This window comes from Balaenoptera borealis (assembly GCF_965194805.1).
Source record: "Balaenoptera borealis genome assembly, chromosome: 3".
NCBI lineage: Eukaryota > Metazoa > Chordata > Mammalia > Artiodactyla > Balaenopteridae > Balaenoptera > Balaenoptera borealis.
The window spans coordinates 122,190,911-122,204,021 of NC_138866.1; the positions used below are offsets into that span (position 1 = coordinate 122,190,911).

At 50.4% G+C, this 13,111-nt stretch overlaps 1 protein-coding gene across 9 annotated transcripts in view; it reads left to right on the top strand.

The window, feature by feature from the left end:
- The window catches only part of SCAMP5 (secretory carrier membrane protein 5), a 128,549-nt gene that overhangs the window by 42,442 nt on the left and 72,996 nt on the right, over positions 1-13,111 (top strand). For 8 of the 9 annotated variants that reach the window (XM_082387060.1, XM_082387057.1, XM_082387064.1 and 5 more), the window contains one exon: positions 271-872. The exons of the other annotated variant lie outside the window; for it this stretch is intronic. In XM_082387060.1, coding sequence (XP_082243186.1) covers positions 271-356 — 86 coding nt within the window. In that variant the 3' untranslated portion in view covers positions 357-872. Of the gene's footprint in view, positions 1-270; positions 873-13,111 lie in introns of those variants that run through there. 9 annotated transcript variants of the gene reach the window in all.

The window sequence follows — 13,111 nt, forward strand, 5'->3', positions numbered from 1 at the left end:
GTAATTCCTGTCTCTCAGAGTTGTTAGGTAAACTGCCTGGTACCCTCCCTGGCATGCAGCCCATACAGTTCAAGCTGGCTGCTGTAACTATTCCTGGGGCCTGTCCTGGGGGTGTCTCAGAAGGGACTTGCTGGGCCTGGCTCAGGCCTGGTCCTGGCCTTCTCAGGCACTGGGCTCTGGGTGGGACACTCGGGGAGCAGTGGGTGAGGGTGGGTGGGGGATGGTCCCCTGCCTCAGTCTGCAGGGTCATAGCCGAACTCTGCTCCCTAGGTCTGGGGGCCATGGCTGAGGTGGGCACCATTGTGGACAAAGTGAAAGAAGTCCTCTCCCAGCACGGTGGCTTCCAGCAGAATTGAACCCGGGGATTTCTGTCACGCATGTCCCTCTGAACTCAGGTGTTTTCAGACCAAGTCGGTGAAGAAGGTGGACTTTGGCAAAATATGGTGAAGACTTCCGCATTTGCTGAGTAGTGGTCTGGCCTGGGCCTGATCGGGAACCTCCCCAGGAGCCTGACTTGCCCCAGGTTAAACTAGACCAAAGACCCAGGTCCCAACTTCTTTCAACCAAGAGACACCTGCTTTCTGGAGTTCCTCCCCACCTTTCCCTGGGATGGGCACAGCAAGCCAGGGCAGCAAGCTGCTGTATTGTTCCTGTGCTCTGGGAAGGGGACTTAGGAATGACCGAGAAACCTCAATCCAACGTTGTGCCCAGGAACTGCTTTTAGAAAGAGCCACAGCTGGAGATGCCCAGACCTTTGGAGCTTCAGCTTCTTAGTGGGGTGCAAGGAAGACTGCGAGTTGGCAAGACCCTGAGATTTCCCACAGACCATGCTGTGAGATCGGGGGTACTGAGAATAAAGAAAAGTGACTCTTTGGGAGACTCTGTCCTTCCTTTAGAGCCTCTCTGTGGTCTTAGAGATCCGGGGCCGGGGAAGGGTCTAGGCTGGCAACTGACCGACACTCCTTAGTTCCCATATCGTATGGCGGGTAAGGGCAAAGGGTTCGGAAGCCAGACAGTCCCTAGTTCAAATCCCAGCTCGGCCGCATACTAGCAGTGGGACTGGGGCTCAGGGCTCAGCCTTTCTGACCCTCACTTTCCTCGTGGAGTTGTTGAGAGGATTAAATGAGATAATGTGTGCAAAATGCCTACCCTACTACCTCTCACATAATAAGTGTCAAATAAAATGGTAGTTAAAGCTAGATATGTATTCATACCAGTGAGCTTTTCTAACGTTTACTGAAATAGACTGTCTCATTTTGGGAAAAATAAAATCCCCAACCCTAAGCTGACATGCACTTTATACAAGTGACAGGCACATAGCCAGCAGGGTTGGAACCTGACCTGGAACCCAGGCCCCTTGCTTCCTGGTGTCGTCCTCATCAGCTTTTCTGTGCCTGAGATGGGGACCTCGGTGTCTGTACCTCCTCCTGCCCCCACAGTGGCACACATGGAGGGCTAAGTAGACTCCAGAGAGACACATGCTCTGCCCTAGAAACCCTCCGCTACCCTGCCTTTGACCTACTGCTGTTTGATGGCTGCTGTGGGTTGGGGCTTGTTTGACTGTTTGGAGCTGAGGTTGGGGCTGCCTTCCTGCCCTCTTGCCTTCCAGGCCGGGGTGAGTGGGTACCCCTTGCATGCCCTCGGACCGCTGGGGGATAGAGGTGCCTTAGAAGGGCCCAGGAAGCCTGCTGGCTGGAACCAAGCCTCCAGCAGCCTCTAAGAGCCTTTATCTCTATAGCACTTGACTTAATCAAGTGATCCTTTGGGATAAAACCGCGTTAGGGCACTAAAGAAAATATAACTAAAATGGTAGCATCAAGAACCAACTTCTTTGGCTGGTTTGGGGGTCGGGCGTGGTGAGGGCCTGGATAACTGAAATCCAGAGGCAATCCCAAAGTTCTGTTTAAGTGGTTTCCAACTTTCCTCCTTCTGTCCACATCGCCCTTCCTTTCCCTCAGCAACCTCCTGATGAATGGTGAGGCTTCCAGTTTTAACAGAAACTGCTGCTGAGTGCTTGCTGTGTGCGAGGCTCTGTGCTGGGCACTTTAGCGAGGACAGTTGCTCAGGAGACCTGCTACAAAATGCCTGTTTTAAAAAGTCACAGGAGCAGAGAAGTTCGTAGGCCTGTCTCTGGCTGCTCATAGTGGGACTGAGCCTTGTTGGCTAGAAGGAAAGAGATGTCCCCATGGACATGGGCCAGCTGAGGTCCACCACTCCATCACGGCAGTCCCGCATCCTGTTGCCCATTCTGAATGCGGGTCTGGATGAATGGGTGGGTCCTGAAGAGGCCAGCTATTTCCTGAGCCAGGCTGAAGCTGAGGAGAGGGCAATTAGTGTCTGAGCTGCACTTACCTGGCCCCATCTGCCAGCGGGGTGCTGAGGTGGGAGTGATAACCACCGCCTTCCCCGGTAGAAATCAGAGCTCTTGTAGTTGTCATCATCTTGGGTAGAAATGTTTCTCAGAGAAGGTGCTAGCTTCCCTGATGATTTTTATAGAATTCTGGAAGTTTGACAGAACAGAACATTTGGGTCTGAAATTCTCACTCTTGTTTGGCAGCCTGGAGCCTCTAGGCTGCCGTGGCTGCTGCTGGGCAAGAGGCGGAAGCCTTAGAGCCAGGGCCCAGCCTCCACACTGGATCGTCTGCAGCTCTTCCTCCACATGGCTGATGTGTCCCCCTGCCACCTCCCCACTGCCTCAGGGTAAGGCCCTGACTTCGGGGCAGTATCCTCTTGGCCCTCCGTAATCTGGCCCCTGTCTACTTTCCTAGCTCCATCCCTTACCACACACCAACCCTGCAGGGCTCCTTGTCTTCTTGCTGGACTGGACAACTTTGACCGAGCCCTGTTGCTTCTTGCCTTTGCACATGCTGCCGCTTTTACTGGAAGATGATTCTTCCCCTGGCTGCCTCCTACGCATGCCTCCGGATATACCTGGGTGCCACTGCCTTTGGAAAGCCCTGCCTGGCCAACTCAGGCTGGATTAGGTGGTCCTAGCCCAGGCTCCCATTTTGCCCCCTCTTATTTATTATACCATGGAATTGCAATAGTCAGTTTATGTCTCCCTAAAACTGGGATCTCCTGGAGGGCAGGAGTTGTCCTGTTCCTCACAAAACCTGGCAAGTCATTCCAAGCTTTTTGTACTGACAGAATTTTTTAAAGCTTTGTGTGTGTGTGTGTGTGTGTGTGTGTGTGTATTTGGGGGGTTGGGGGGTGTCTTGCTCGTTTCTGAGCCAGGCACCCAACCTAGGAGCCATAAAAGCAAAGATCGATAAATTTGACTATAGAAAAATAAACAGTTCTACCTAGCAACAGCCCAAAGGCAAGGTCAAAAGACAACAAACTGGGGAAATTATCTACAGGTCATATAACAAAGGGCTAAATCCCTTAATACACAAAGAGTTCCTCTACATTGATTAGAAGAAGGCAAAGAACACAAAAGAAAAGTGAGCAGAGGATAAAAACAGAGTCCACATACACACACACACACACACACACACACACTCACACGACTATAAAAGCTATTCAACCACATTCACGAGGAGAGTGGTGTAAATCAAACTACACTGAAATGAAAGTTTTCACTTACTAGGTTGGTAAGGGTGTTAGGAAATCGCACCCTCATACTTTGCTTGTCGGAGTGTAAAATGATACAACCTCTTTGGAGAACAATCAAAATTACGTATTCACCTTACCTTTTGACCCAGCAATTCTACTTCTAGGGATTTGTCCCACAGATACACTCACATATATGACATTAAGTCTGAACAAGGCTATTCTTTGCAGCATTGCATATGGTAGTAAAAGACTGGAAACACTCTCCCCATCTAACAACTGAAGGTTGGTTAAATAAATCAGGGTCATCCCTGCACTGGAACACCACACAGCCACAAGACAAAGAGTGAGGAAGTTCTCTAGGCCTGATACAGGATGATGTCTGAGATACATTGTTCAACAAAATGCAAGCTGGAGAACAATGTGTATTGCATGTTAGCTTGTATATTAAAAAAATGAGGGGAGAAAAGGAGGATCTATTCGTATTGGCTTATATTTGCTGGAATACTTATTGAAAAATAAATAAGAATCCAGTCATTGCCTCTCAGTGGGGGAACTGGGTGGCTGAGAAACAAAGGTGGGAGGCTGACTTCATTTTAAGTTTTGAGCCAGATGAATATATTATCCACCACAAAAGCCACAAATACATACATTTTTTAAAGGGTTCCCTCTGCCCTTTATCCAGAAGTTCTTAAGAATGACTTGGCAGGGGCATCTGGAGATTTCCATCAAGGCCTTTGGGGTAGAAATGGTTTGTTTTTCTTGTCAGGAGCTAATAGAGGAAGATGACTTCTGAGTATCCCTGGGTGCTCCCTATAAGCCTTTGAGGTCTCTGATCTCAAGGAGCTTATGGTCTTATGGGAAGAAGACTCAAGGCTTTAAAACAATTAAAACAAGTGACAGAGAAAATCAAAAGTGAGACTGTGTGGCACAGACTCTCTGAGTGCCGTGGTTCAGAATTGAGAAGCAGCCAGGGTGGGCCCTTTGGAGGGAGTGGCACTCAGGCTGGTGCTCACTGGAGGGCCAGCGTAGTTAGAGTACAGGCAAAGGTGGAGATGCACTGCCACGTGCTCGATGTGGGATACCTGGATGGGATCTTAGACTCCATGTGCTGAAGTCGGAGCTGTACAGCAGGGGAGCCACATGGTGAGTATGGAGTGCAGTAAAGATCAGCTGCGTGGTACGTGCAGAACAGATGGGAGACTTGAGAAGCTGGAGTCAGGGAGGAAGCCAGATGCTAAGTCAAGGAAGCCAGGCTGTGCTGAAGGCCTTGGCCACACCCAGGGTTCTAGAAAAGGAAGGGATGCAAAATGAGTGATGACGTGAAGGAAAATATTAGAAAGTGTAAAAGCCACAGTCCTGTGGCAAATGGGGGGAAGGAGAACTTAATGACAATTGTGTGCATGGTGGTGCAAGACTTATTAATGGTTCCCAGTCCCACCCACTAAAAAGAATTTTGCTTTGCTTACCACAGTCTTTTCTTTCAGGCTTATTCAGCCTGCCCTCATGGTTCCCGGACATTTTGTGGTGTAGAATTTGAAAAAAAAAAGATTGAGATATAGAACTGAGAAGATGGGAGGAAAAGGGAAGGACTCTTACTTTTTGGGTTGGTCCCAGAGTCTCCTTTATTGTGACAAATTCTGGTAATGCGTAAAGGGAGAAAAAAAAGTAAAGCATGGAGCATAGATTTGGTTAACTCCATCCTAAAGAGCTGAGAGGGGCCTGAGTGGAGGGATGGCAGCAGAGCCATGCAGGCTGGCCAGAAGTTGGGGTACAGTCTGGGAATTGGCTTAATAGAGTCTCCAAGCTGCTAAGAGGTACAAGAAGATGGGGGTGGGGAGTAAAAGGATTTTTGAGGAATGTTGCTGAGGATTGTGAGTTGGACACACTTTAATGTTCTTTGAGAAACCCAAGTAAATATTGGGTCTTCTTTTAAATTAATTAATTAATAATATTGAAGTATAGTTGATTTACAATACTATATTGGTTTCAGGTATACAACATAGTGAGTCAATATTTTTATAGATTATACTCCATTTAAAGCTACTATAAAATATTGGCTATATTCCCTGTGCTGTACAATATATCCTTGTGGCTCATTTACTTTCTACATTGTAGTTTGTACCTCCTAATCCCCTATCCCTATCTTTCCCCTCCCCGCTTCCCTCTCCCCACTGGCAATCACTAGAATATTGGGTCTTTCAAATTCCTTTGCCAGTCTGTGCTTCTTGCAGTGTGACTCTGTGCAGGCCTGAGCCATATGGAGCCCTAGATTATATCTGGGTTATGTATATGTGTTATGTGTTTCTTATACTGCTGAGAGTTTCCTTGATTTCACTTCACCCTCCTAACATAAAGCCTCATAACAGAATCAACTAGTATATTTAATTCCATTTTATAGATGGGAAAGTGAGGGTCACCCAGCCAGTTTCTCTTTCTGCCCTAAAGCCACCTCCAAATAGGCTGCCCCTGCAGAACCAGAGCTCCCACCCTCATTAGCATTTGCCTCCCCGGGATCTGTTGAAACACCCCCTCCACCACACACCACCACCACCAGATACCTTTTTTTAGTCCCAATTTAGCAGCTGCTTCATTACGTTTTTCTTCCTGTAGCTTCCTTCATACATATATTGTTTCTGGGGCAGCATGAAACTCTGAAACGTCACGCAACTGCCTCTGAACAAAGAACCCTAGAGTCAGATCCCAGTGACTGACAGGTTGTTTACACCGAGAGCTTCCTGGTGGAACAGAATATTCTATAATATTCGAGGCAGGATTCGTGCCACCTGGGGCAAGGCAAGGGGAAGGAGTAGGCCGGGAGAACTGCTAGCTGTCTCAGAGCAAAGGAATGCCAGGAGCAGGTGGGTGTGAAGGCAAAAGGCAGATGGGAGATTTGAGCTTCAGGGTCTTTGCAGGACAGGCTGCTAATCCAGGTGTGATCTGGGGGCATGTTATCCCCTTGCTGCAACAGGCTGGTCTCATGGTGGCTTTATCTGCTGAGATTACATGATTACCCTTTGCCTGCTGGCCCAGATAGCAGGTCCCTGGGGATTGGAGGCCCAGCAGACTCCTTTTTGGCCCTCTGGATTCCTGGAAGAGCGGGGAGAGTTCAAAGGTGCCTTCTGTTCATGTGGGCAAGGTAGCTGAGGGCTGAAGGGTTTCCAGCTATAGCGATGAGCTTGGAAGCTGCCAGCAGAAACACGTGGATGCACGCAGGAAGGAGAGGCTGGAATGCTCCTCAGGGCCTGCAGTGGAGGGTGGAGGTGAAGATCGTTTCTTGCTCTCGGGAGAGATCATGGATTGGGAGCTCATATGTCACTTGCAACTTCTGAAAATCACTCTCTTGGTAGGGGAGAAGTTTAGCTCTGGAGCCCCACTCTTGGGAAGCCAGCATGATGGGAACCGGGGAGAGAAGGCCATGGAAGGGGACTCATGTTTATCTGGCACCTGGCCTATGCCAGACAAGTGCTTTGCATACCTTATCTCATTTAATCCTCTAAGCAGCCTTCAAGATAGGCATTGCTATCCCCATTTAAAAAAATAACCTGAAGCTCAGAGAGAAGGATATAAAAATCCTCCTAACTATAAACCAAGACATGGCCTCTTAGAGGGGAGAGTAGAAATGGGTGATGGTGCTGCTCACACAGGCTGGACCTAAGGTGGGAATGGAGAGAGGTGCAGGTAGGCTGACCATGTATTTTGTTGTCGAAAGTGGGCTCTTCTGGGACTTCCCTGGTGGTCTAGTGGTTAGGAATCCACCTTCCAATGCAGGGGATGAGAGTTCAATCAGGGAATTAAGATCCCACATGCCATGGGGCAGCTAAGCCCGTGTGCCACAACTACTGAGCCTGCACACTTTAGAGCCAGTGCGCCACAACTAGAGAGCCCGTGTGCTCGATATCCCCTGCTCCACAACTAGAGAGCCCACATGCCGTAATGAAAGATCCTGCATGCCGCAACGAAGATCCCATGTGCTGCAACCAAGACCCAATGCAGCCAAATAAATAAATAAAAAGAAAGTGGGCTCTTCTGAGAGTGAGAAGGGGCAGTAAATATGCCAGGAGAATAGGCATCAACTGGGACTATCCTGGGAAAACCAGGATGTGTTGCCACCCTGCCACAGAGCACCAGAGGGGAGTACTGCTCAGAAGCCATGCTCTGTGAAGTAACAGCTACCATTTATAACATAATCCTCGTAGCAGTCCCTAAGGGGGAGCTTATTATCCCCATTTGACAGATGAGCAGACTGAGGCTCAAAGATGTTACTTAATGTTCTCAAGGTCCCACAGCTTTTAAGTGGGGAAGCTCTGGCTGGCTCCAAGCCGTGGTTCTTCCTGTGGGTCATGCTGCCTCCCAGGCTCAGGGCCTTTGGAGGAAGACCAGAGAAAGAGACCAAACGGAGAAACAGAGCTGGAGTGTGGCAGGCCATGTGATAGTCTCTGTGTGGCCTCTCCCAGGACTGGCATGTGAGCAGTGGCTGAGGAAGGTGGGTGAGTGTGTGGCGGGGGGCTGGGGAAGGGTGGAGGCTCCAAAGACTTCTGCAGCCTTCTCTGATCTTCCTGGACCTCCAGAGGGGGCAGTGGCCAAGGCCGGGAATTTCTAGGAAAATAAATTGTCATTGTGTTGCCCCATGTCTATGAGTGGTGAACAGGAACACTGAGAAATCGAACGGCAGGCATCCTGGAGCCAGGACTGTCCCCTCTGGTCTACAGAGCCTGTTCTGGCTCCAGCTCAGTCCCTCTGGGGCTCCTGGAGAGACTGTGCAGGTCTGGGATACAGGAATACTCTAGTTCAGGGGCAGAAAGTCTGCAAGGTCACACACACATGGAACGTTTGTGAACCTTGGGGTTAGTTCCTGCTACGTTCACCAGCCAGCCTGACCTTCCAGGAATGGGTCAGCGGCCATAGCACTGACAATGGAGGGCCCAGCTGAAACCTCATATGGCCTTTGCAGGTTCCTTAACTTGTTGCATCACAGGTGGATGGGCAGGGAATTAGTCGCTGGTCATCCAGCCAGTGAGACCACACCACCTGTGTGCACTCAGACATGGGCTGACAGGGCTGGCAGGGCTGATAAGGGAGGAGAAGTCCCTGCCCTCAGGGATGACGGGTCTGCCTGTGGTACCTCCCTCAAATACAGTAACCTGAGGCCTCTGCAAGCCAATGTTGCATAATCAAGGGCTGATCATGTTTCTTCCTTCATTAAAAAAAAATTTTTTTTAATTAATAAACTTTATTTTTTAGAGCAGTTTTAAGTTCTCAGAAAAATTGAGTGGAAAATACAGAGAGTTCCCACATACCACCCACCCAACACATGCACAACCTCCCCATATTCACATTTTTCAAACTCTGTGTTCCAGACAGTGTCCTGGACCAAAGGCCCAGCCCTGTCATCAAGGCACTTCTGGTTCAGTGAATAGACAGCAGAGCAGAAAGACCAGCCCAGGGAGGGAGGAAGGGATGGCGGTAAGTAGGCCTAGGGTGCCAAGTGAACCAGCAGGACAGCCCACCCACCCTGCAGGGGAGGTCTGAGAAACGAGGAAGGATCTCAGAGGAGGTTCTACCTGGGCTGAATTCTAAAGGTGGTGTGGGCATTAGCAAAGAGTAGGGATGGCAGGAGTGGGGTGCAATGTGTGCAAAGGCCTGGGGCCAGATGGCACACCTGAACCAGGTTCTGGGTCTGGCTCTGAAGTTGGACATAGTAGGTGGAGGCGGGAGGAACCTCATCCTGCAGAGCCCAAAGCCAAGGGGTTTAGTCTGAGGAGGAAGGGTCCAGTAGGGCCAGAGCAGGCAGGAGGGGCTTACCAGTGTGGGCGGGGCCAGCAATGGCCCTTGAAGGAGTTGGAAAGCTCAGGTACTGGATTGTGCAGTTATGGCTTTAAATGTGTCCTGAAGATGCTTCAGGGGTTTTCACTGATGCCTCAAGTGCCAGGCCCTTGAGGACAGGATCATTTTTCTGATGGCTGGGGGCTAACGCCTGCTTCACTTCTGCCCAGATATAGCCTTGGGTAACTAACTGTCTCACATCTCACAAAGAAGCAGACGAGGCCCACCTGGCGAAAGTCTGTGCCTGGAAGAGCTTCTCGGATCATGTCAGGTTTTCTCCATTTATTCATCCCTGGTGGTGGTTCCAAGGAAAGAGGGGTATGAGAAAAAGGAACCCTTTTCTAATAGACAAGCTGACCAAGGCACAGGGAGGGCAAGGACTTGGAACCCTCACCCCAGAGACAGACAGACAGAACCCTCATGCCAGAGACAGAGCCTGAGCCCCCTGGGAAGGGCAGCAGCCAGGACTGGAGTAGGTGAGGGTGCCCCATGCAGCCGAGGCTCAGAGCCTCTGCTTGCTTGTTTAGAAAATGGAGACAGTAAAGTGTGCCCTTTCCCTGTGGCTCTGAAAGTGGGATGAGGATGAGGGGCTCTGAGGCCATCAGAGAGCAAAGATGGTCCCAGACTCAATTAGAGAATTCCCAGAGCGATCTGGTGGTGAGAGACAAACCTCTTCCCTGTCCCCACTGCTCTGCCTGCAGCAGAGGAGCCCCACCCAGGTGATGTGAACCTACCTGCCCGTTAGAGGTCTTGGGATGTGAACACACCCCTCTCACAAGCTTCCGGGGGAGAAGACTCACATGTTCTGAGCATTGTGTGCTAGGCCCTTTGCATACATGATTTGTACTTCATCCATCATCCTTTGAGGTGCCCACTATTACCATCCCCATTTTACTGGTGAGTAAACCGAAGCTGGGGGAGGTGAAGTGACTCACCAAAGGCACAATCTGGTGAGTGGCAGTGCTGGAACTGAGGCCCAGGTCTGCCTGTCTCCACAGCCCACCCTCTGCTCTTCATCTTCTTGCTCCATTTGGGCAGGATGGAGTGGTGTGGTAATGAAGGGGCTTTGCCTAATTAGACAAAATAACCCTGTGCCTCAGTCATGCATTCATTCACTTGATCCAACTTCGTTCTGCATATACCCCAAGCCAGGAACTGTGCTCAGTGTTGGGGATACAGTGAGGTGCAGAAGCAGATGTGCTCCCCGCTCTCAGGGCTAACTGTCTAGCGGGAGAGATAGACCTTCATCAGACAAGGAAGAGGAGACACTCTGATAAGTACCATGGAAGAAAGGTAAGGGGTGCTATGAGAGGGGTAACCATGGGGCCTAATTTAGTGAGGGGGAGAGGGGAGCTTCAAGCGAAGACTTCCTGGAGGCAGTGAGCAGAAGAAAGATGAGTGAGCAGGAGTTGCCCAGGGAAAGATGAGCCAGAACGTTCCAGGCTGAGGCTACTGTATGTGAAAAGGAAGGAAGGAGAGGGCTAGCTGGGGGAACTGAAAGAAGGGTCGTGAATAAGGCAGAGGGTAGTGGGTAAAGCGGGATAAGGTGGGCAGAGGCCCAGTGGGACAGGGCCTGGGGGCCACAGCAAGTGACTGTGGGAAACCAAGGCAGGTGCCTATGAAATGAGAACTTTCTTTCTCGTGAGCTAAAGTGAACATACAATGCACATAGCTTCCCCAAAAGTTTGAGCTGCATTAATAGTTGCGTAGCATGCAGGTCAAAGGAGGAGATTATTCCTCCTTCTGACTCAGACTGCACCTGAAGTGTTGTGATCCTTTCAGGGCCCCCACTGCCCAACATCTGCAGAAGAAGAGCCAGCACACCGAACAGGTGTACAAAAACCAGACTGGATGGGCAGGGAAGAGCAGCCTCAGGAGACAGGATTATGTCCTAGACCTCTAAGGAATCTCCTAGAGGCCAAGTTCAACCCCATAGAGGGAGAAACATCCTGGCAGTTAGGGCTTATGAAATACGGAGTGAAAATGTGAGGTAGTGAGCCTCTTGTGCTGGGGGGCAGATGCCAGAGGACCAGAGATGTGGAGAGGGCCCCTGCTTAGCTTAACGTGTGGTCGAGATTCAGTCCTTGGAATTGACTGAGCACATAGTGTCTACCTTCTCCCTTCTACCTCTGAGCTGGGGGCTCACCACACATGTCCCCAAAACACAGGGTCTTGGGCCACGCAGATGGTGAGGCTGACCCTGCCTAGCGTGGGGTGGGCTCTGGGTTTGTTCTGCTTAGACTGCTTTGGGGAAACCAGGCATTGGGAATGGTGGAGGTCTTGGACCTGTGGGCTGGCAGCTGCTGGTCACTATCTGAGGTCACTTCCCAGGGCACCTTTTCCAGAATCTTGAGTGTTTTCTAGTACCCTGGACCTTCTAGCCATCCATCATGGAGTCCCCACTCAGTCAGAACCTAGGAGAAGCCAACAAATGTCTCCCCACCTCCCCATCAACTGTGTGTAGACTGAGACTTCCCAGAACTCCTTGGTTTCCCTAAAGAGAGGGCTGTCCTGGCTCTCATACATCAGAACTCTCACTCTTGGTCCCCTCTGTCTCTGACATTCTGTTAGTCCCCAGACATTTTTTTGACAAGGGCTCCAACCCATGCCCTCTGCAACTTCCCACTGCCATCCACCAGCCTCCAGACCTGGCTCCCCCAGTGTTTCTATCATCTGTCTTCTCTCCACTTGGCCTGTCTAGTCTCTGCTGAGTTCTGGGGGCTAGGGCCAGTCACAGTTTTTTTTTTAATTGAAGAATAACATATATTATACCACCCAGATCAAGCTAGAGAATACTTTCAGGTCCATCCTTTTAAAATGGCTCCTTCCTCTAGTCTCCTACAGCTTTATTATTGGACACTTGGCAGGTGTTACCTTTCATGCCAGCTAGTTGGAGGAGAGGGAAGCATCCTGTGCGCCATTTTTGCCTCTCCCCACCTGACCTAGCACAATGTAGGGCCCATAGGAGGTGCCCCTTTAGGTCCATTAGATGGAAGGGTGTGGAATTTCCCAAGTGTGTTTTAGCGTATGTGTTCAGTTGCCCCTCAGAAATGCAGGAGAGGCGACAGATGAAGGATGGGATCACCAGAGTGCAGGAAAAGCCCTGAGCACTAAGTGTGCTGGTTCTGCTCAGGTGACCGGTCACCCCCAGAATGATGTGTGCATGCCTGGAGGCACACATTCCCAGCAGAGGGCTCAGGTGTGTATAGCTCCTTGTGTGGAATGCCCTTCCTAGAGGGCACTGGCTACAGCATGGAGCTGGCCAAGCTCTCATCCTGGCCCCAGGAACTTCAGGTTTAAGCACCCACCATGGCAGGATCAGAGAGCTGAAGGAATAGGGCCAGGCCCAGCTCAGGGAGCCTTTGAAGTCAGATGCCTGGTGCAGAATGCTCTGAAGGAGGCCAGAGCACACAGATTCTCAGTTGGAGGCCAAGACCTCCCCTGCTGGCTTAGGAGAGGCTATCCCTTTTCTCCTCTTGCTTCATGGCCTTGCTTAGGAGATGGTATCCTCAAGGAAATAGAGCTGTGGCCTAGCAGCAAAATGGGTGCAGCAGGAAGGAGCTGGAGGGTGGTGGGGAGGCAGGGTAGTGTGGGGATGTGGTACATGAAGTCTAACAGCTGTCCTGAAAAATTGTGTATCCAGACTATTGGAAGATTTGAAGACACCCTCTTTGCTCTAAGCAGAGAAGAACCTCTTTTCTGAGGTCCAGATGCCAGTTGTCACTGAGGGTCT